Genomic DNA, 25102 nt, shown 5'->3' with positions numbered 1-25102 from the left:
GGTTAACCTTCCCCTGTGATACCCCATTATGGTTGGCATGTGTGTAGGGTGAGTGGTTCACCTTCCCCTAAAATTGACATATGCATAGGATGAGTGGTTTACCTTCTCCTATGGCATATGAGCAGGATGATTGGTTCACCTTCTCCTGTCGATGCCCCGGCATACATCCTACCCATGGAGTCCGGGACTCATGGGAAGTACCTCTCATATGGCCAATGAGTTGGGAAAAGTGGTTACGGACCATAGCACTACCAATGGACACATGGTGTACTATCGTACTCCCTATGACTAGGATGCATGGTGTTCAACAACTTGATCTGGGAACAAGGACTGGACTGACTTTTGTCAATGGAGAGTGGTAAGGTCTTGTGACTCACTCCCGATCACTTCTTTTTCATTATTACTTCATGGTTCAGCAGAGCAGAGTAGAGCAGTGATGACAGAGATGGTACATGATGACAGGATGACATGATGATTACAGATGGATTGGCAAGTGGAATTCTCCCTAGTTGAGAGGAAGTGTTAAAATTGGAAACTATGGCCAAATTCCACCTTGGGACAGTTCATATGATGAAGATGATTATTGCATTGGATTCCTCTTTTCGAGAGGTCCAAGTTTGATATAAATATCATCTCATTCGAACAAGCAAAAGTGAGATTTTGAATTTATTCTCTCTCATGCACAAATTGTTAAGGTTGGCATCAGCTTAATGTAGGCTCAAGAAGCCCAATAGATGTGTCCTTTCACCTTCAACGAATTGTATAAATAGGATTGACCTCTCACCTCATTTGGACATCACTCACTCATCAATTCTTCTATCTCCTAATCAGATTGGTTCGTACAGCTTGGGGATCATCTCTCTCTCTCTCACACGTGTGGATGAAGGACGAATTTTTGGGTCAGATTGCAAGCCGAAAATTTCAGAGTTTCAGGACAGTGTTAACCAGCGTTGACTGAAGGGTTATTGACCAAGTTTGATTGTGCTTTTTAGGGCAAAAGTTCGATCTCCTTAGGCCACATTTCTGGGCACATAAACTGAGATTGTTTTAGCATATTGACCAGTGTTGACTTCAGGTTGACTTCTGTTTGACCATAAAAAATCATAGCAAATTTTCTTTCTCCTTTGACCAAGATTGACCGAGTTGTTTTGGGCTGCATTTGACCTCCTGTTCAGACCGAGCTGCATTGGTGAAGTTTTGTTGTTGTTTTGACCAACGTTGACTTTCTGGTTAGGGCAAGTTTGACTGCAGTTGACTGCAGAATTTTTACAGGGCTGATTTGACTGTGTATTGGGCAAGTGAATTTGATTATTGTACTCTCTCTCTACTGAACTATTGAATAATAATAAGAAGATTTTATCAAAGGGTTTTCCCCACATTGAGGTTTTTCCTTGGCATCCGCCAAATCTGGTGTCCTCTTGTCTTGGCTTGTCTTCTGCATATGTTTTTATGTTCTATCTGCATTTACTGTCAATGTGATTAAGTTAATGTGATTGCTACTGGAAATAATTGAAAATCGTCATTGGACCAATAAAGGAACATTGAAGTAAATTGTGAAGTAAATTGTGCTAAGGATAGAACATACCATTGTTATCTAAAATTAACAAGTGGTAGTAGGAAACACCAATATTCAAAAGCTTCTGAGAGCAAAGTAGATTTTATATAATACATGTTTTAATACATTTGATGGATATAATCATCAACCATTTAGTACACATAACATCAATCATCTAGTAGTTATAACATTGTCATCAAATGATCAACCATAACATCCACCTCCTAGTTTCAACAAATAACATTTGCCATCAACAAGCTGTAACAGAGAACATCAACCTACAAAATGAAACTGAGAATCATATCATGACCAAATGTTGCAATATGCAGTCAACAATTCAATTTTTTACCTGTGTTCCACCAATCCTAAAAACCTGAAAACTGTTGAATCCATTGAATTCTGAATGAGATATGAAATTCTACTTTCTCCATATGAAGTTCAATGAGGCTGGAACCACTCAAACACCATGAAACAATTAATGGTAATGTTAAAATTTAATATTACCATTATTTACCAAGGTCGCATACTCCTCAAAGCTCTATCACCCATCTTTTTTCTATCTTCATGGCTCACTGGACAAGAAATCAAAGCGGGGGGGTGGGCGGGCACCTACGCATTCCCCTTCTGGGGGAGGGGGGCGCCTAGACATCCTTAGAGCATCATATCATGACCAAATGTTGCAATATGCAGTCAACAATTCAAATTTTTACCTATGTTCCACCAATCCTAAAATCCATAAAACTGTTGAATCCATTGAATTTTGAATGAGATATGAAATTCTACTTTCTCCATATGAAGTTCAGTGAGGCTGGAATCACTCTCAAACATCATGAAACAATTAATGGTAAGGTTAAAATTTAATATTGCCATTATTTACCAAGGTCACAAACTCCTCAAAGCTCTATTGCCCATCATTGTTCTATCGTCATGGCTCGTTGGACAAGAAATCTAGGCCGAGGGGGTGGCACCTAAGCATTCCCCTTCGTGGAGGGGGGTGGGAGCACCTAGACATCCTCCTTTTGGGGAAACGCATCCACCCCACTAGGAAGCGTTTCCCCATCCGTTTCCTGAGCTTCCCCCAAAGGGGGGTGTGGGGAAATGTTTCCCCAAGCACCCCCCAATCCTTAGAGCATGAGAAATGTGGGGAACACTCCCCCCATCCTAGGCAATGCATCCCCATGGAACACTAGTTTAAACATGTCATGTTATTTTTACAAACTAGTCCATAATAAAGACAAAGAACTCTAAGTTCTAGAATCTCGTTTCTAAACTAAAAAAGACAAAATTTAACTATCTACTTCTCTTTCCTCTTGTCATGAGAAACTTCTAATTTATTTTCCATGATCAAAAAACAGTAGGATTGTGAGTAGGCGAAAGTGGTAATGGAGCATGATCATTAGCTACATGCCCCCATGCAACACTAGAGGCTATGAAGCTAAAGCCACTACATCTAAAGACCTTCTCACGCTGACAATGATGGTGGATGGGGGCAATATCTCTACAACATGATTAGCATCATGTTACCCCTCATTTCAGTTTGGGTACCTATAGCCATATTTTCTTTTTGACAACACCATTATAAGACCAAAGAGATGCAAGTCTAAAGCATTGTAGGTCATGCGATGATTATGTATTATGGTATATTAGGCCTATTGTGGTCGGCCATGCCCGATCGCTCTAGTACCCACTCTCAACTCCTTTCATCCTAGATAGGATTGGAGGACTTGTGGTGGATCTATTGGGATACATAATTTAAAGGAGCTATTGGTTTTGTATGGGTCATTGCACTATTTAAGGCCAGTCCAGCCCATGTCTTGAATAGTCCCAAAAAAATCATGCTACAGCGTATACCTACATATCATCAAAATCATTCCCTATATTGGGTTCCTCATCGTCATAATCACCCTCTAAGCATTAAAATAAGATAGAAATAGCTTCAAATGTCAAATTGAGAATTTTTTTGAGTGATGGGTACATTTTTACTAGGGTCTTGACAAAGGAGTTCAACAATTAATGCCACCAGCATTGAGAGACATAGAGGGCTTGGTGCTCTTGTTTAAATGCTAGTTCCATACCCTCATACATGATAGAATCCAATGGAAATGTTGCAATCCCCACAATACCGAAATCTTAAAAACTATTAAGTCTATTGGATTTTGAGTGGGATCTAAAATTCTACTTTCTCCATATGAAATCCAATGAGGTTGGAACCACTCTCAAATATCCTAAAATGATTGATGGAATTGTTAAAAATTTAAGTGAAAGGATGAAAAATGAAAGATAAAGGAGAACATTCCTTTATCTTTCATTTTCATCCTTATTTATTTCAAGTATTTAACATTACCATTAATGAACATTACTTTATCTTTCATTTTCATCCTTCTATTTTAAAAATTAAACATTGCCATTAATTAAATAGCATTAGTAGGGCCTTTTTGGGGAAACGTATCCCCACATTAGGAAAATGTTTACCCCTATGTTTCCCCAAAAGGGGAACGTGGGGAGATGTTTCCCCAAGCATCCTCCCCATTTTGGGAGCATGGGAAGCATGCCCCCACCCTAGGGGACACATCCACATGGAACATGTGAAAATTTTAAAGTTGTGGCAGTTAGTTGGTTATTATTCTCCTATCAATTGATTATTTGTCTTCTGCAAAATACTTGTGGCAAATATTGAATAAAACACAACTGCAACTTCACAAAACATAAATAAACCACAGGAACTGAGAAATTACTGCACACACACAAATAATGAACACTGATATTTTTGGACAAATTGTCCCTGGGAAAACCAATTCTGCAAATGAGTATTTTTATTAATTCTTCAGCAAAATCTGTGATGGAGAAATTACAACTATTTGTCATAATTTAGAAAACCTCCGGAAAATTATTCCAATTACTTTTGCAAGTTGATTTGGGTCCCTGGAAACAAATCGGCCCCTTTAATCCAATTCGGCCTCCATATGCCTCTCATTAAATTGGTCACACGTGCGGCCCTGGCATGTTGAAAATTAGCGAGAAACGTGATTCCTTGATTTGTGCCTTAATTCAAGGAGTCAAAGTTGAGTTCCTTTTTTGTGCATGGTCGAGTTCCTAAAATTTAGGAGTTTCCCTAAAAATTAGGAGTGCATGAGGCAGTTAACTGATGTGTTGAAATTGAAAGTCAAGTTCTTGATTTTCTAGTGTGAGTTAGTTTGGAAATTAAAAGAACAAGTGGAGTTAGCCTCCTAAATTTTAGGAGGAACTAGTTAACAAGTTGTGTTAACTGTTGTTAACTAGAAAAGCACCAATTCGACTTTCCAAACATAGAACTCACTAATTTTAACCATTTGAATTGCCTTTAAAAGGAGGAACGAAGGCAAAAGTTTAATCATTGTTTTGGTGAGCACGAGTTGGTGAGACCAAGCAATAGGAAGCACAAGTTTGTGCATGGAGCTTGTGAGAGGAAGAGTGTGCAAGAGAAACTTGTGCACAAGATTTATAGAGGAGCAGAGATCAGTATCCTTGCAAATGTTTTCAAGCCTAGTTTAAGGCTAAGAGAAGGTTGTATTCTCTATTGAAATAGTGTATTGTAAGAGATCAACTGCTCAGTTTTTGCTATCAATAAAATTCTCGTCAAGCAAAGGGTTTTCCCATTTGGGTTCCCTAGAAAAATATTGTGTTTTGTTATTGTGTGACTGTGCTTTTATTTTTGTTCCTATTCCACTGCAAAATTTGGTAGAGAAATTTTGTGTCTGTAAGAAAAGAAAAATTATTTTCAGATTGTTCATAACAACAGATCCAAATTTCATGGAAATTCTACATGGTATCAGAGTGTGGATCAGAATAAAGATAGCACATCCATATGCAACAATTCATAAGGAAAGCATATGAAGTAGGCCGCAGACCAGAAGCAGCTCAAGCTAAGGGAAGGAGGGTTTGTTTTAGTGCTTCTTGTGACTGTCTTGAGGGTTGAGTAGATTAACAGCAAGGTTGAGTTGGAAAGGAATATTTTTGGGTTGGTTTTTGTGTTGAACAAGTGTGGTATTGACCTCAGATTTAGGTTGCATTATATGTGATTGTTTGCGAGAAGGCCGAGCCCTGTACCTCAAGATTAGAGGGGGTTGTAAGGCCTAAAAGAGTGTCGGAAGGAGCCTAGTAACCAATGAAGGAAGGGAGCTTGGAGAGAAAAGAAGGTCGCAGTTGTAGAAGGGACTTTTGAGCAGTAATAAACAACCCTAAGCAAGGCACAGACCCTACAGCAATATGCACCAGTCTAGGAGTGAGAAAAGGTATGATGTTGATGTTTTCATGTTGATTTGTTGCTAAAGGATAGAGTCCAGGTTGGACAGAGATTTGTTTGGCATCTTAAGAGCAGTGAGGAGGGCTGCTAGTAGGTGTCAAAAGGAGGCCTAAGTGCAGATCAAAGAAGGACGTTGGTCTGCTAGGAGAGGTAGTTTTAGAGGCCCTAAGTACAGTTCTTGTGAAGGACTACAAGATTGTTAGTGGGCAGGTTTTAGAGAGCTCTTAGGGGGAGCGGTATGGCTTACCAAGGGTGGAGAGCAGATCACTGTCTAGAGGGTGCATCGAACTTCATAGCTTGGAAAGGGAGAGTTCAAGCCGAGTGGGCAGAGAATTTGGTAAAGGAATATTAGAAGAGAGTTGAGTCTCCCAACATCAAGAAGCAGCCAAAAAGACACATAGGGTACATGGCACTTATGACTAAAGTTGTGGACTCGCAGAGCATGGTGGGAAAGAACGGGTCTTCAAAGCAAGTTCCGCAAAAGAAAGCAGGGAAGTCTTCTAGTTCAGAGGGAATAGTTGCAGCAACGGAGAACTTGGTAGAGTCGAAGGCAGATCCAAGTAGACGAGGTTCTTCCCAAAACACCTTCCTAGCTAAGAGGGAGTGTTGAGAATTAGCGAGAAACATGATTCCTTGATTTGTGCCTTAATGCAAGGAGTCAAAGTCGAGTTCCTTTTTTTGTGCATGATCAAGTTCCTATTATTTAGGAGTTTCCCTAAAAACTAGGAGTGCATGAGGCAGTTAACTAATGTGTTGAAATTGAAAGTCAAGTTCTTAATTTTCTAGTGTGAGTTAGTTTGGAAACTGAAAGAACAAGTGGAGTTAGCCTCCTAAATTTTAGGAGGAACTAGTTAACAAGTTGTGTTAACTGTTGTTAACTAGAAAAGCACTCGTTCGACTTTCCAAACATAGAACTCACTAATTTTAACCATTTGAATTGCCTTTGAAAGGAGGAACGAAGGCACAAATTTAATCATTGTTTTGGTGCGCACGAGTTGTTGAGACCAAGCAATAGGAAGCACAAGTTTGTGCATGGATCTTGTGAGAGGAAGAGTGTGCAAGAGAAGCTTGTGCACAAGATTGATAGAGGAGCATAGATCAGTGTTCTTGCAAGTGTTTTCAAGCCTAGTTTAAGGCTGAGAGAAGGTCGTATTGTCTATTGAAACAGTGTATTGTAAGAGATCAATTGCTCAATTTTTGCTATCAATTAAATTCTCATCAAGCAGAGGGTTTTCCCAATTGGGTTCCCTAGAAAGATATTGTGTTTTGTTATTGTCTGGTTGTGCTTTTATTTATGTTCCTATTCTGCTACAAAATTTAGTAGAGAAATTGTGTCTGTGTGAAAAGAAAAATTATTTTCAAATTGTTCATAACAGCTGATCAGAATTTCGTGGAAATTCTACATGGCACTCTGCCCCTATCTGGTAAACTCTCACTACTGGGAAAATCAACTTGGCCTCCCTAGAACTCAACTCCAACTGTCAAACTCGACCTCCCTGTGCAAATCGATCACTCTGGCAAATTATCTCCTTGCTCCGACAACTCGGCCTCTCTGAAGCAACTGGCACCTCTGGGAAACTTGACCTCTCTATTGAAAAATCAATCTCCAATAAACTTTGGAAATCGTTGTGAAGAATCTATCTGGAAATCCTGTATCCAAACATTGTTGATCTCAATCTACTAGTGCCCTCACGCTATCACTGCAAATCTACGACTCAATCTTTCAATGATGTGTTCTCCAAAAACCCCATCGATTTTCTTTTATAATCTCACATTGAGCAATCAACAACCACAATCTAATCTCAATCGATGGCTAAGATCATCTTGACTTCTAAAAATAGCTTTTCTAGAAGCCACTAGAGGAAAATCAATTTACCTCAATTAATCCTGATTAGTTAAGCCATTTCCCTAAGTTAGACTTAGGAAAATTAATAAACTGGCTAATTAATTCTAATTAAAGCACTTTTCCTTGGAAACTTTTCATGGGTATTAGAGAAAATTAATCCATAGTTTCCTTAGCCTCACAGACACAATCTGAGACTAGAACACCTGTTCGAGCTACATAAACTAACAGAACACTAGTAATTGATGCCCATCCCATACCTAAACCTAGCAACTTGCATAAGGTCTTAAGCTAGTGTGAAGTTTGAAGAAGATACCTAATGTGATATACTTACATGGCTTTTAACATTAAAAATGGTCCACCTTTTATGCTTCAATGACTCTCGTATGCATGTTGGTTGGTCTCGCTTGATTCCTTGAGCCTATGCTTGATGATGATCTAAACACAATAGTGGTCCAATGTTGACAATGCTTCTCCTCCACTTTATGCATGATGCTACACACCCTTTGGAGGGGATTACACTAGATGATAGACATTGGACACTTGATGATAAGTATTGGAATCGATGATGACTTGGGGCACCTTTTTGATGATGAAACATGACTCTTGGACAAGGAGACATGACCTCTTGACGATACATTGCACGTTTTGGGGAGTGACGTGTCCTTTGGAGCATATGCACCCCATATTGGAGATGATGCCACCCTTTTGAGGCTTCTACACTCACAGGTGTGACCTTTTGGAGAGAATTTTTCATGTTTTACCATTGCCTTTTCATTTTAGAGACTACCTTGGGGATCAACTTGAGACCTATCCACATTATATCATGGACTTTATGGATTTAGTGAATTATTATCCAAATTAGGGCATAGTGCTTGGTTGCCATACTATAAATAGGGAAGCACTAAACCTTATTTTGAATCAATGCACAATTAAGAGAGATCACTTCTAAGTTCTATTAGATACTTGTCTTTTTCTCTAATTCACTATGAAGCACTAGTTGAGTGACTTCTCTTGAGAGACATTGTTTTGTGGATGGTTCTCTTTTTATGGATGATTATTGTTGAACTTTGATAACACATGCGATTTAATGTGAGCCATCTTCTTCTAATCTTGTTTATTATTGATGGATAAGGATTATTAAGTATTCACCATACTTTTGTTGGTATTTTTATCTCTTTACTCTCCTTGAACAAGGTTTCTCATCAAGTTTTTTGAGGTTACCTAAGTTAAGCTCCCTCCCTTGTTTGTCTTTGAAAATAAAATGTGAAATTCTTGGCTACCAAGGTGGTGTTATTAACCCAGTTAATTATTTCCTGGTACTTATTCACGGCAAATTAATTCTTTTGCAGAAGTAATGAATAATAACATGAACAACACCAATCACAAAATAAAATTACTAGAAATATTCAAGAAACCGATCACACAATTTACAGTAGTATTTTTGGACAAAATGTCCCTGGAAAAACTCCAATGTGGGGAAAACCATTTTTCAAATATGATGGTTTTTATTAATATATTCAACAAAACTACTTATTGAGAAATTACAATTGCTTTCCTGACACTGGCAAAGCTCTAGCAATATTTTTATCTCCACCTCTGAACAAATCAATCTAAGAAACTTCACTATCTCCCTCTACAAATTAACTTGGCCCTTTCCTACAATTCGCACCTCCTCTGGAACTTGCACTGGCAGCCTCCAGCAATTCATATTGGCAATCTAGCAGCTTTAAGAAATTCAATCTACCTTTCCTGCAATTTGCACTACCCTTTCCTACAATCGACTGCTCTTCCTACAATTCGCACTGCCACTAGAAATCTCGATTCAGCTTTCTCAACAACTCGCATTGCCTTTAGGAATTCACTCTGGAAAATCGCACTGCTAAATTGGCAAGCTCGAACTAGCAAATTCAGCCTCCTCCTACATAAATAATTCACTCTCATTCTAATACTCATAAACTGGAAATATCAGTGGAGAATAAACTCCGACCATTTCTTCCCAATCATTGCTACTGAAACCCTCTTGGAGTCTCTGAAAATCACCCACTCGATATGCTTTGTATCTTCTTTGTATCCCCAATGTTGCCCATCGATCTCCCTTTATAATCTCTCATTCACGAATGAATGGCCACGATTAGAAGTTTGCTTGATCCAATCGATGGCTAAGATCATCTTAGAAACATTCTACAAGCTTCTAGAGGAAAATCAAACTTATCCCAACTAATTCCAATTAATTATCCACTTTTCCTAAGTTTAGACTTAGGAAATATTTAAAAATCACTAATTGACATAATTAAGACAATTTCCCTAAGTGAAACTTAGGAAAAATTACATGGGCTTGGAGATAATTAACCCCTCCATGTTCTTAGCCTCAATGACACCACTCAACACTAGAATAGTTTTCTGAGCTACAATATTTAACAAATGTTATGCTTAGAGGTATAGGGGACACAAGTTAGTCTCCCTTAGTTCCTTAAACTCACATCCATCTCTTTTCATCCAAAGTTGTTACTCCTAAACTTCATTAACCCCAGATTGAGAAAGGCACTAGTCCTATCTCTTGTGTCAATCATTTAAATCTCTAAAATCCATTTTCTTTCTTTGTTTTATGGTTGAAGCGAACAAAGTTCCTTCTACAAATTAATTACTCCAGAAGACTTGGAATATAAAGATATCCATGAGGATACAAATATTATATATTAAATGTGTGAATAAGAATGAGAATGAATTTACAAATGACAACGAGAGGCTTGCTTATATATCAGGCAAGTGTCTCTTCATGAAGAGTCATGTCTCATTTAGACATGCCTCTTCAGCCTAATTACTAGTTAACTAATCATTATTTATGCTTATTATCATTTACATTATTTATATATATTTTATTTGTTACATTGCCTCCTTCCTCAAAAAGTTGTCCTCAAAGCTTGTCAATGAAAAAGGCTTGATCTCTTTTTCGGCTTCGAACGTCTTTCTCTCTCGGGATAGTCATCCTCGTCGATACAAGTTGAAATGATCTTCTTAGTGACAAATAGAATTGTCGCACTGAGAAGGGATCAGACCATCCCAGATTAATCTTCTGTGGAATATTCCGATCATTGGAATTTTGTAACGACTTGTTAGCATAAGACTGGAGTGAGATTACATCACTATTATCTAGAACATCAGTTTGTTGTTTCTGGTCTAAATGGTACCGATACGTAGCATGGTTGATTGGTCTACTCTCGTGATTCGGATGTCGATATGGAGTTTTTAGATTTTCTTCTGGCAAAGATGTTGTTGAATTGGTTATGGAACATTCACTTGGGATGTCCATTGTCTGAACTGCAACATCTAAGTGTGTCGTTTCTTCAACTGACTTGTCTTCTTGAGTTGTCATATTCACTGGATCGGTATTCGTTCCCTTATTTTCAACTTGGACTGTTACGACTGGAGATTTCGATGCTTCTTCTTGAGTGAATTGTTCCAACTTATCTTTTAATGCTTTCTTATCATCCTTAAGCTTCTTAATTTGAGTGAGTAGACTTTGATTATGGTTTTTCAGTCGTAAAAGTTCTTTGATTTCTGATTTATCAACCTTATTTTCAGTGTTTTGAATTTTAAGATTTTCATCTTTTAGATCTTTGATTTGTTCTAATAAATTTTTATTAAGGTTCTTTAAATGCAAAGTTTCCTCTTCTTGTTCTGATAAGTGCTTCTTGAGTTCTTTCTTTGTGACCTTAGTCTTCTTCACTTGCGCAAGTAATCTTTCGACGTGGTCCTTGAGACGAGAATTTTCTTCGTCCTTTTCCATTATTTCTTTGTGATGCATATCCACAAATTCAGCATATTGTCACTTAAGTATTGTGATTTCTTGTTTTACCTCTCTTTGGAATTGTTTTTGTTCATTACTTAGAAATTCCATTTTTTTCACTTTTTTTATCTTCCCCCTTTTTTTTCTTTTTTTAATTGATTTAATAATCCTTTTAAGTATATATAAAATTTATATTAATTAATATATATACTATATATCTCACCTCTTTTGACTTGAATGTGGCACTTCCCGACTTTTGAATTTGGACTTTGTATATTAATTTTTATTTTTATTTTAATATTATAAATTTTTATGATGTCACCACACTTAATATAAACTTTTATGATGTCACCACACTTAATAAATATAAAGGTCACGTCTTTTCATATGACAAGGTCACGATGTTCACCAAACTTTTTAAGTAAAAAGTAAAACTTACCTTTCACGTAAAGAGATTTTGTATCCCTTTTGTTTTTTTCTTTTACTTTTAAAATACCATGGGCAATTACCATGGGTTGTTTCTAAAACCACGGGCTTCTCCACGTAAAATGTTTTAATTATCACTTGGTATGAGATTTTGTATCCCTTTTGTTTTTTCTTTTACTTTTAAAATACCATGGGCAATTACCATGGGTTGTTTCTAAAATCACGGGCTTCTACTAGGTGATTTTAAATCTTCTTCTTCTTCTTTTTTTTATATAATTTGATTTTTTTATGTTCTTTTATTTTATTTTATTTTACTTTTTCTTCTTCTTTTTTTTAATTTATTTACTTATATTTTTTTTTGGTTAATTTTTTTTTTATGCCAAAGGTCAACTAGCGAATTGGAGACCCTCCAACTAGCGAATTTTCTTTTAATTTTAACTTGAATGGCCAAAGGCCTAGAAAAACGGAGAAAAGGAGAAACTCCCAAATTCTAAGCAAAATGCTTCAATTGTACGCAACACGGTTGACGAATTTCGATAGCCAAGGACCTGGATTGGACAACAAGCTCTGTGCATCGGTTAAGCAACCTAGAGGACCGAACTGCTCTGATACCAAATGAAGTGAACAAAGTTCCTTCTACAAATTAATTACTCCAGAAGACTTGGAATATAAAGATATCCATGAGGATACAAATATTATATATTAAATGTGTGAATAAGAATGAGAATGAATTTACAAATGAGAACGAGAGGCTTGCTTATATATCAGGCAAGTGTCTCTTCATGAAGAATCATGTCTCATTTAGACATGCCTCTTCAGCCTAATTACTAGTTAACTAATAATTATTTATGCTTATTATCATTTACATTATTTTACATTATTTATTTATATTTTATTTGTTACAATGGTAAATTGGGGTTTAATTAGAGCAAAAATATATATTTTCCACACTTATTGTCTTAGATGTTATTGTCCCAGGGTTAGAAACTGTTTGGAATACAGTAGAAAAGCAAAAGTGTCATTAAGTGTATTTTCAGCCATAAATTAGGGTTGACATCTAGGGTTTTAATAGGTGTTGCATACTTTTTAACGACATAAAATTGTAAGACTCGAGGGTTAGCTCAATTGGTCAAAGTCTCGTTGCTAAAGCACCTCGCCATTGGGAGGTCACAGGGCCAATTCTCCTCGACGCCCTCAGGGTTAGGCTCTGATTAGTTTAACCGGCAAAATGTGATCTCTTTGGGTGGATCTGCCCAGATTTTCCTCGCAAAAAAAAAAAAAGAAGGTTGAAAAAAAAACACATAAAATTGTAATTAATTCTCTAGTTTACTCTTATTTTTAGCCCTCATCTTGTCTTTTGATGCAATTTCTGATTTTTCATGCTAGTTTACTCCAGCAAAGTGTAATTTCTTGATTGTGTGCATTTAGGGACCTTCTTTGAACCTGTACGAGACAACCTAAGCCTATAGAAGAGCCATTGGACACTTTGAACTCAAATTTGGAAATTACCTCTCAAATCACCATAAACCCTAATTGTTGAATCCAATAGAATATTCGTGATAGAAGTAGAACCCTTAGGGGGCTCTTCACTTGCTTTGACTAGGCCATTTGATTCCTAAGATGTACTAGGGAAGCCCCCCTTTTGTTCAATATAATTCCTTCACTAAAACAAGGGGGGTAGTTCCTAAGGTGACAATAGTGACACTCCCATTGTTGCTTATTTTTTGGGTCACCCAGTGAGACTTGCCACCAAGGAGCTAGATTTTGTTGTAACTTGTAACAAGTCTCTGACCATGTCTACAAATATATCTATACATATATCTCAGATCATCCACAAATCAATCAAACTAGCAAGCAAAGGTGATCGCATCTCCTCTCGAAAGTCCCCTCACACATACCCACCTTGTGGAAAACACAACATGTCTGAAATTATAAGTCTCTTAATGGTAAACGAAATAAAGGAAAACCAGCAAAAACCAAATTTCCAAAAATGCCATGTGTTGTGAGCTAGTTATCAAGGTACCCACCGTAGGACTATCTCGCTTTAAAAGATATCGCCAATTTGACAGACTCGCACTTTCAGTGCATTACTGCTAGCGTAGTGACTATAGTTAAAAACTAACAGTTAAAAGAATGGCAGCTCCATTAAACCTGATCCACACCCATACAAACCTTAAACAGATCCCTAAATCAAAAACCAATCCAATTAAGAAAAAGGCAACTTCTCCAAATCCAATCTAGATAAGCAATTTTATGGTTCCAATGAGATTTGGGTGAGGGTGCAAGTATGCCCAGGGGGAATTTCCGGTAACTCTGTCGTCAGCTTTATTTTTGAACAAAAATGCATAGAAGCCTTTTCCACAAAAATAGAATTTAAACTTCCCAACCATGCATGGAAACCACAATTTTGGAATCCATCCATCAAGGACTTTTGGAGATGACCAGGATCCAGTGAACTTTCATATTTTCAGCCAATGGACCCTATTACCGCTCAAACTAACAGGGGTCCTAAAAGGGGATCCTTGAAGGGTTATTACTAGGTCAAGGGTAGCAATGGAGCAATAGCCCACTGTCACCTCAGCTAAGGCTCCCTACTCTTTACGGACTTTCACCGATGGAAGGAGACCCGGTATAATGAGGATCACGGAGATGAATGGACCAATGATAAGGTGAAAGGTGATCCTAGAAGCCTATTCACAAGAGAGGCTCAGGTATAAGGCTTGCTTGCATTGAAAGCAAGATGAAAGGCTCTCTAGGAAGGGCTTAAGGGAATTCTAGGGCTAGGGTTTGAGTATATGACTTGTCAAGAATATTCTTAGCTCCTAAAATTCTTGTAAGAAACTTGGCTTCCAAGTGATCCTTCTGAAATTGGCTTTAATAAGTTGTGGGACCACACGGGACCAAAGGGACCTGAGGTTAGATCAAGGGAATGGAGTTGAGCAAACAATGATGTGCTTGACCTAATCAAGGAGGAAAAGGGGATCAAGGAAGGAATTGTCAATGAAAGGTAATGCAATGATCTCAATGAGGTTTCTAGCCAAGGGAAACCTAGTGCAACGAACAGTCCCCGAGCTAAGGCTTCCAATATCTTGAGATCCCACCGTCGGATTTGCTTGAAATTTGGAGGGCCTCTAGAGAAAACTCTAGCGCAGTTGTGGACCAAAAATCGAAGTATTTGGATGGCTAGATTGTGAGATAAGTGATGCCCTAGGTGACCTAATGGGCTAGGCCTAGAAAAGAAGAGGGAGGAGAAGAAATAAGGTTTAAGGTGATCACCTTATGGTGGACCAGTGCCTAATCCTTTGGGGAGATTTGGAGTCAAGAGTAATTATGACTATGGACATTGAATTTTCTATGTCAAGAAGGCCTCAAAGACAACTTCGCATAGCATTAGGGCAGCAACAAAAGCAGCTTCAAGAACTTTATACTTCGTTTTGCAAATTTAATGGCTTATCAAGAAGAACTTCAATGAAGAAGCATTTCTAGGAACATTCATTCATAATACATGGCCCATACATGAAGCATCACTATCTAGAAACCGAATTTCCACAGCTTTGCATAAATGGATGCAATAAATTAGCCCTAGTATAGTGAAATCCCATCAACAATGTATGTGACAAAAATAGAAAAGAAAATATCATTAAATTGCACTTACATGAATTAAGAGTATATCCAACCATCAAGAATTTGCAAATCAAGAAGCTCCAAGACAAGAGAAAATAATCTAAACATCAAAATTCATTTCATGCTCCAAAATTCTTCCTCCAAGAAGGATAGCGAAATTCTCAAGAGAGATACAAGTCCAATCCAAATGATGATGCTAAAATGAATTCACATCACTTGTATTTATACATTTCTAATGAGTTCGATTTAGCTAATTAGGCCTACATTAGCCCCTAGAATAAAATAATGTGCAAAATAGCTAATTTTTTGTGACAAGCCCACCAAACTAACTTATAAACAAAAGAATAAGCCTCTTAAGAGGTTGAATGATCAATAATACATGTCGTTGGGCCTTCTAAGAAGCCTGATGAAGTCCATAAGTGCCACAATGATGAATAGGACTCCCAAAAGTAGTGGACAAGAGGTTGGCCCCTTGTTCTCCAAATAATAAACTTATGGTGCTCCCAATGGGTGTGAGAGCACACAAGTAACCTCATGGGTCTCCAAGGAGACAAAGATGCCTGTAGACCATCTATAAGGGCTCAGATGATGGTGTAAGTGATGCCACATCAGTATACAAGTTCTGGGTCATCTGCCAAGTGCATGGTACAATTGTGAAGTCGGTTGGGCATGGTGAACCAAGTGCATCTTCCTCATCCAATAGGTGAATCTCGAACAATCTCTTAACATCTTTGGGAATCCATGGATTGTTGTCTACTATTGTGGATGCCCATGGCTCTCTACACACACCCTACATGTGTCAATGTAGCCCTCTGAAGGGTTAGGACCCCATATAGGGAGACCAAACCCAAAATGGAGACCATCTGCAATCCTGCATAAGATCCAATGCGTCCCCTAGCCTTCCAGTACAACAAGTCATTTAAGGAAATTGAGTTAAAGAGCTTACAAACCATGGACAACAAGTGGGCACTTCATAATGGCATGCCCTTCCATAGTGGGCTTTGGCATGTGCTAATGTCTCCAAGCTCCAAATGGGGTTAACCAAGTACCCTATTAGGTGGTTTCTACCTTTAAAGGGGATAGTATGTCCAAGGTACATCCTTCAAAGGGTGGTGGCATGTGATAAAGAGATGAATGGAGTAGGGAATGAAAGGGGCAGCCTTGGGCCACATGTTGGGGTACAAGGGTAGCTAGTAAAAGGGAAACCCACACTTGGATATATAATGTATAGGAGGGAGCAATTGTGGTGCATGAGGTGCCCTGACCTTGATTTTTTCACCCTTCTTTATATGCCTTTTGCCATTTATGATTATTCTTTGATTTACTGCTCGGGGCTCATGGGATAGAAGCATGATGTGTAAAGTATAGCAGTGGATACCCCCTTTAAGATAGGGTCGGTTCATTGACCACCAGGGGTTGGGACAATCATGGGTTCCTGAATGATAAAGCAACCATCTAAGGCCTATAGGAACCAGGGTGATGGCCACGATAATGGGGTAGAGCTCATGTATTGGCTTTTGCCCACGTGCTAAATGTGTTTGTCCCAACCATCTTTTGCAATTTGTGGTACATTTTCCTGTTGGATGTGGCCAATTATGCTTTTACTTTTCTTTTTAGTTGCATCAACCTCTGGGGCATCATTCCAGGCCCAACCCAAGGTGTGGGCAAGCAGAGGGGGAAGGCTAACCCTATGTGGACCCAAGTAGGAGAAATGATGAATGGGATTATAATGAGCAAAAGGGGAGCGATATATGTGGATGAGGGAGCAGGACCATGCAACCAAAATCAGGGTTTCCCATGTAGTACCATCTGTAAAGCCCAAAAGGTCAGTAAAAGAGATCCCACGGAATTGGGGTGCAAGGTTAGCATCCAAAAGGGGTCTAGGGGACAAGAGCACAGACCTAGCCCACTCTTTCCACCGAATCCCCCTATTAATCCATGCCCAGAAGTATCCATGATAACCAAACTATAATATTTAATTACCAAATGACAAGGCATACCTTTAAGTTCGGGAGGCCCACCTTCAAACATATGATCATGACAGATGGGTGAGGGACCACATGGCTAGCTCAGGTGGCGGAAAAATGGCACAACGAGCTAGTTGGTGGCTGCAAGTGGCTATTGGCTGCTGACTTAGGACCATCTTGGAGAAAAAAATTCTCCTAGGGATATTCACCCACAAAATGGTAGGTAACGGGCCCCATCTAGCTTTATAACAAAATGACAAGAGTCTTTTGAGCTAGACTCTTTAACTTTCCATGTAACAGACTCAATAAACAACTAGAAGGCATTAGAAGTACCTCATTAAGAAGGCAGCAGGTCAGAGCCTGAATGAAGGGAGCAGGGAGCAGATGTTGCTGCCTGCAGCAGACCCCCAGGGCACCCCTCCCCCAAGCAACTGCCACACGGCATCAATGCAATCTGTCAGCCTTATTTTGAACAGAAAAGTATATGATCATTTTCCAACCCTAACAGAATCTAAGGTTGTCACCAATTTGTGGTAACCACATTTTTTAATCCTTGTCAAAGACTTGAAATGACAGCAAAGATCCAACAAACTCACCAATCAGGGCTGTTTCAGAGAACAGATGTGCGTTGTTCCACGGGATACCAGTAAGATTTGAAACCAAGGAGCCCCATCTAACTTTTTAACAAAATGCTGGGAGCCTTTTGAACCAAGCTGACTTTCCTGCAACAGACTCAATGAGCAGTTTGAAGGCATCAGAAGCACCTTGCTAAGAAGGAAGGCCCTGAACAGCTGAGAGGACAGTTAATACTCCTCCCCACCGTGAAATCTCTGCCAGCCTTATTTTCAAACAGAAATTCATAGAAGCTTTTTCCATGGTAATAAAATCTAAGCTTCCCAACCACATGTCATGACCACAGTTTTTGAATCCATCGACTGACAACTTCTAAACAGCTGGGATCCAGTAAACTTGCCATCAGGACAGTTTCAGAGAACAGTAGTGCGTTGTTCTTTGGGACTTTTGAGCCTAGAAGCCCATCTAGCTTTTTAACAAAATGCTGTGATACTTCTGAACTAAACTTTTTAACTTTCCTGCAGCAGACTGAATGAGCAGCTAGAAGACATCAGAAGCGCTTTGTGAAGAAGACAAGCGAGGGCTTGTACTAACAAGATGTCAGCCAACACCACCACCAGCACCCACCCATCTCATGCACCCAAAAATCTCTGTCAGCCTTGATTTTGAATAGAAATGTATAGAAGCATTTTCCACACTCTTAGAATTTAAACTTCCCACCCATGTATAATAACCATAATTTTTAAATCCATCCATTAAGGACTTCTAGACAGCTAGGAATCAGGATCCAGTGAACTTGCCATCAGGGCAGTTTCAGAAAATAGCAATAATTTCTTTTCCGGGACTCCCAATGAGATTTTTGGCCAACAAGCCCCATCTAACTTTTTAACAAAATGCTGGTGCCTTTTGAACTAGATAGTTTAACTTTACCAGCAACAGACTCAAGAAGCAGCTTGAAGACATCAGAAGCACCTTTCAATGGCCTGAACTAGTGAGAGTGGAACAAATTCCACACTCCCCCACAGAAGAATGGAGATGAAAGAAGGCAAAAGCAGAGATTGGGAACCCTAGCAGAGTGAGATTTAGGATATCATAAACTATGTGTCTAGTCTATTCTAGACTATTATTAAGAATGGAGAGTAATAATTTAACACACCATCCAAGAAACTAGTTTAGTACATTGCCAATTTACCTCAATTGAGGATAAAAAAATTGGCACACAACTAAATAGATTTACATTAGCACAATACAGAGATTTTACAGCCATAATTAGATGCAGTGTCACATGGGTTTGACCTTGAGGAAAAAGAATTCAGCACAATATCAAAAAATGCACCTGGCATCGTTCAGGATTAATTTAGCAAACACTAGCCTGCTTCTTAAAGCGACGAATGAGTGCTTCATGCACTATTACAGAATCCATTATAACATTTTGGGAACATTTAGTAAACATTTACTAAAATTAATTTAAAATGATACTGAGAATGGCTGACCATTGCGTGCATAATTTCAGGAACTTGTTTGAGCTTAATGACAAGATTGAATACGAATAGATTTTAGCATGCTATTGAGAGATTTTTTTAAACGATATTGAGAAGGGCTCATTAGTAATTACACATCAGCAAGAAACCTTGTTTAAAGCTATTACTTCACCTGAATGGTCGCTCTCTAGCACGCTTTTATTGAGAAATGGTTCAGAGTTCAAACACATGACTGAGACACGGGATTTATCTGAAACATTATCTAGCACGCTTTTATTGAGAAATGGTTCAGAGTTCAAACACATGACTGAGACAGGGGATTTATCTGGCACATTATCGCCAAGATTCAAACATAATACCAAAAGCAGGCAAACACTCTTCTGCAGCTTTTGGGCATTTTGCAGAATGCGTTGGAAGATCTTTTTGCACCCGAACTACGTACTCACACTAGTTGTACTTCTGGGTCCTGTCGACCCACAATTATAGCCATTAGTTGGACATTAATAAACTTATCTTGTCTTCTTATCTTACCTACTGCTGACTGAAAGAAAACATTCTGCCAGACAACTACAAAATTTTAAACTGCCCAGTTACAGTTTGAGTCTTGAATCTCGAATAATCATCTGGCAAAACATTAGAGAGATTAACATAGCTGATCATCTGGTGCACACTAAATAAGATTCAGTCTAAACTGCTTATTGCGAGGAATCATCTGCCGTGCTATTGAAAGTGTGACCTAACATAATAGATCATCCAGGCCACAACGAGTCAGATTTAGTCCAGCCTATCACCGATTCCCAGGAATCATTCTCATTCAGAGCTACTGTGATTTAAGCTAATCTGTTACAGCCTCGGGAATCCTGTCGCGCGATATTACAATACTCTGTTATCATAGCCAGCTAACCGATCCACAGTTGCGAAATTTATTTTAACCTGCTGTGAATTCGAGAAATGGGTAAATGTGCCTAAGATCTAAGCTAACCTATTATAGCCTGAAGAATACTCCGTCACACTATTACAAAGATTTAGCTCAACATAAGCAATCATTCAGTGCAGCGTTCGTAACATATAGCTTACCTTTCGCAGGAGATAATTCCTACCTCGAGCCTGTGAGATTTAAAGACGAAGACAAAGCAGACTACGTAATCATTCTGGCACGGTATTAAGGAGATTGAGGACTGTTTTGAGCTGGAAGATAAATTAAACTACCGTTTAGACTGGATTTAATTTGACTCAAATAACTTCCACTAAACTTCAGCGTTCTTTGTCAATCTCATGAAGTACTTCGAGAAATGTTGCTCTAATTTATTCATTCTGCAGAAGAAAAGTCATAGAGATTGTATTTTATCCTGACTTATCAAGCGCTGCAACCGGCCGTTGATTTAACATAACATGATTAGCCGACATAATCAATGAGACTAGGTTATCATAGCCAGCTGTTAAAATTAGCACTGTTACTGAGATTTAGCTTTGGCGAAACACGCACTGTCATCACTATCATCAAATTACAATAAGATAAGCTACTTACCGCTATGCATTCTGCAAATCCCTCCCATTCTCCTTTCGCCTAAATACCAGTTACCGCGATGTTTTCCGCCATTTAAGAAGTCCTATTAAATGACAGATGATACTTCAAGTTCTTGTCCAAGAAAAAACAAACGAATAAATCTCAAGACTTAGCTCTTTCAGTTGATAAAGTGTAGCTTGATACGTACTGAACGTAGGGGAAAAAATGTGGAATAGACGCGAAAATGCTTCTGTCGCAATAACGCATTGTCTCTGTCGCCATTTCCAAGACTCTGGTTCACATATTTGTGATGCGAACAGGCATATCGGCCTGTTAACAGAGGAATTGCAGTGCAAAACATGGCGCTTTTCTGCCTGCAGAAAATGCCAGCCGAGAGAAGATTTCTTATCATATCCCCGTGAGGTAGAGTCTCTGACAGCCACGCCAGATAATAGAGGATTATTTATGCTAAGCATTTTTCTGCCCCGGTCTCTGTTCTCTTTCCGCTCTGCAGAAGTCGTATCCCTTCATATGTATGATACGGTATCTGCATATGCTCAACTTCTCGTAACAGGTTCGTATAAGGCCAAGCGCGGAACAATGTTGCACTCCAAATTATCGCCCGTCCTCGTCGCTCATTTATCGCCCGTCCAAATTATCGTGGGTTTGAACCTAAAACCGCTCGTCTCGTCAAATCGTCAAAGAATGTCTGTTAAGACTGACAATCCTGCTTTTCAATAACCTTTTTACCATTCCCGTTTACTGCTTTTTTTTCTCATCTAAAATGTTCAACTTTTTATGCAGACATTGAGAAAGTATCATATATATATATATTACTGGCTAAAAATGTGTTTATTTTAGTATAGGTTTTTAAATTTTAATTTAGTTATTAATTATTATTAAGGGGAGGATAAAGATTTGAAATATTTTAAAATATTTTTTATAATATTTATAAATTAAAAGTTGAATTTTATTAATAATTATATTTTATTGTTTTATTTGAAACTTTGGGCTAAAAATGTGTTTATTTTAGTATAGGTTTTTAAATTTTATTTTAGTTATTAATTATTATTAAGGGGAAGATAAAGATTTGAAATATTTTAAAATATTTTTTATAATATTTATAAATTAAAAGTTGAATTTTATTAATAATTATGTTTTATTGTTTTATTTGAAACTTTAGTCACTCCTGGAGAATCATGGAGAAAGATTGAGCAAATCCAAAAGCGTTTTATAACTTATAACCTGAAAATTAAAAGTAATACACCCTATCCTATTCTCCTTATAGAATCAGGTCTTTCCCCTTTTGAGAGCCTAGCTATGATTAGGTTTCTGTTGTACAAGCACAAACTCAATAACATAGATGATCATAGACTTCCTAAGCTAGATTTAAATTCCAGCCAAAACCACCTAAGACTCAATTGGGGGTGGCATAAAGACACAAGGACCTGGTTAAACTATTGGGAGATCAACTAGAATGATGCATTGCAAAACATAAATAACACTAAAGATATTGTTACTTCTAAGTTCAAAGAAAAATGTGGTGTGAGAAAGATATAGCGGATTTGCCATATATGTGAGAATAGGAATGTCCAAGATGAAAACCACTTCCTCTTAGAGTGTTGCGCCTACAACCACATTAGATCTCAGTTTCACAATCTTTGTTACAACACTGACCTTCCTAGCCTTTTACAATGTCAAAATTATAGTGAGCTCGGGAGACTTCTCTCCAAACTTTTTGAGCATAGGAATAAAATCTTAAATCAAAATAAATAATTTGTTTCTTTAGGTCTGATAGACCAATGTTTGGTCTCGGCGTAGGTTAACCATCATCATTATCATTTAATTTAATTAATTAATTAAAAAGTTACATAAATAAATTGGTTTTGTGAATATGTAATATTGATGAGTTATGATATAGTAAAAAAATATTTAAAAATTAAAAATATCATAAAGTCAAAGTAAATTTCTATAGTTAAAATTTATGTGATATATGTTTTTAAATGTGTATATGTTCAACTTATGTATTAATTATTTTTACAATAAATAATAATATTAATAATAATTTAAATAAAGTTAATTTAGTTCATTAAGTAAATTTAGGTGCAAGCTTGTTGTAGTGGAGATCTAATGTTTAACATCTTGCGTCAAAATAAAACGAAAGAAAAAAAAAAAAATTAAATTAAATGAAAATGGTTTTTCTCGTGATATTTTTAACCTATCGTTTTTCCCATAGTATTCTTCTTTAATATAGACTATTTTCCATGGTATTCTTAACCCATGGTTTTTTTCATGGTATTTTTCTTTTTTGTTTAAAGGCTAATAATTAAACCAATTTAGATCTATCTTAAATCTAAATCTACCAAAAAAGGAACAAATCTATTTTCACTCTAAAAAAAATTTGATCCTTTTTAGTATGGAATTAAGCTGATATAAATTGGTGGAGTGAAGCTAATTTAAATTGATTTTAGTTTCGTCAATCATAAAGTAGTATTTTTTTGCTTATTATGATAGATTGATGTTTGATCTTTGTTAAGATTTACTAGCAATTTAATTTGTATACTACGCTAATATATAAATTTATTTTTTATGTTTGAAAAATATTTATTTTCTTATATATTTATTTTTAATAAACTAATATATAATATTATTTTTTATATTATCTATATTTATGTATTACTCTCAATGCATAATAACAAAATTTATTAATGTGAAATAATAAAAAAACAAACAAAACCAAAAACAAAAACAAAAAACCATAATGATATCCTACTCAATCCTAGTCAAGTCAAGTAATCACACATAACTCTTAAATGCTAAATGATGGGTGGAAAAATCATTAAAATAGGTCACATAATGATTTCCTACTCAAGTAATCACACACAACTCTTAAAATCTAAATGATGGATGGAAAAATCATTAAAATAGGTTATCACAAGAATTATATTAAAAGAGGATTCCTAATTATTCCTTTTTGATTGTTCAATGGCAAAAGTTCATGTAATAGTGAGTGAGTGGAGTGGTTTATTTTTGTTAATATCGAAAACATCATCGTTAAACAGGTAAAATAACCGTGAAACCATTAGTGAAAAGCTTGATAACATAACAATATCCCGATGGATATATAACTTTGTTTTGTAAAGACCCCACCACGTTAAGGAATTATATAATTAGAAAGATGCCATGGTGAAAGCACTTGGCACTTTTGTCAAGTTTCCCTTAAAAATGTTTACATCGGACTTTGGGTTTGAATGTGAAGTGGGCTCAAATTATTTTTCCTCCTTGTTTATCAAACAACACATTAATAAACAACACATTTTTGAGTGGGTAGATTGTACATTCATCTAACATGGGCTAAATGTTAGTTAAATCCTCTCTTAAAAGTTTTTGGCATTTTAAAGTGATTTTTTTGGTTTCTCTTTAATAGAAATTTTAAAACTGCAATCCCATTGCATTGATGTTGTGATTTCATTTACATATAATTACAATTAAGGAATTTGGGATATATATAAATCAATTTAAAATATTAAAAATTTAATTTTACATTCATTCATATATATAATAATAAATTTCAATTTCAATTTAAATGAACAATTTGTTAGCATTTAATTAGCACCCTTTAAAAGTCCACGAGGTTTTGGATTGATGGTGAATGGGTGTATTGTTAAGGCACTCCTTGCAATAGGTCACTGGTTCAAATCCCCCGTGGGTGCTTACCTACCAAAAAACAAAATAGCACCCTTTAAAAGGTCTTTGAAATCAATTCTCATCCTTGTCCTTTCTATTCTTGGGTCTATTTCTTCCTCTCACCACTCTGTTTACCTTGCCACCCATCTCTAATTGTTCTTGAAGTATTTTAGGTTTTATGTTTTCTCTGTGTAAAAAAAAGTCCCTTGCTTTCTACCAAGCATTATGGAAGATGCCAATTGTTTGATTAAAGAGGTTGGAGAAGGCCTAAAGGACATGTAATTTTATTCATATTGATATTTTTATTCATAAAATAATAGAAATTTTAACACGATTTTGATAAAATTTGGTGGAATTTTTTGGAAAT

At 37.0% G+C, this 25102-nt stretch overlaps 1 protein-coding gene across 1 annotated transcript in view; it reads right to left on the bottom strand.

The window, feature by feature from the left end:
* Positions 1 to 21749, bottom strand: part of LPXA (bacterial transferase hexapeptide repeat-containing protein) — a 136859-nt gene extending 115110 nt beyond the window's left edge. The window contains exons 1-2 of the mRNA XM_089415735.1: positions 21257 to 21749; positions 21070 to 21151 (exon numbers count right to left, since the gene is read on the bottom strand). Coding sequence (XP_089271861.1) covers positions 21070 to 21151; positions 21257 to 21460 — 286 coding nt within the window. The 5' untranslated portion in view covers positions 21461 to 21749. The remainder of the gene's footprint in view (positions 1 to 21069; positions 21152 to 21256) is intronic.
* Between the last annotated feature and the right edge of the window lie 3353 nt (positions 21750 to 25102).

The sequence above is a fragment of the Pinus tabuliformis genome, chromosome 6 (assembly GCF_031772625.1).
Source record: "Pinus tabuliformis cultivar Carrire ecotype Pingquan chromosome 6, CPIR1, whole genome shotgun sequence".
Taxonomy (NCBI): Eukaryota; Viridiplantae; Streptophyta; class Pinopsida; order Pinales; family Pinaceae; genus Pinus; species Pinus tabuliformis.
This window is presented reverse-complemented; position numbering and strand designations above follow the sequence as displayed.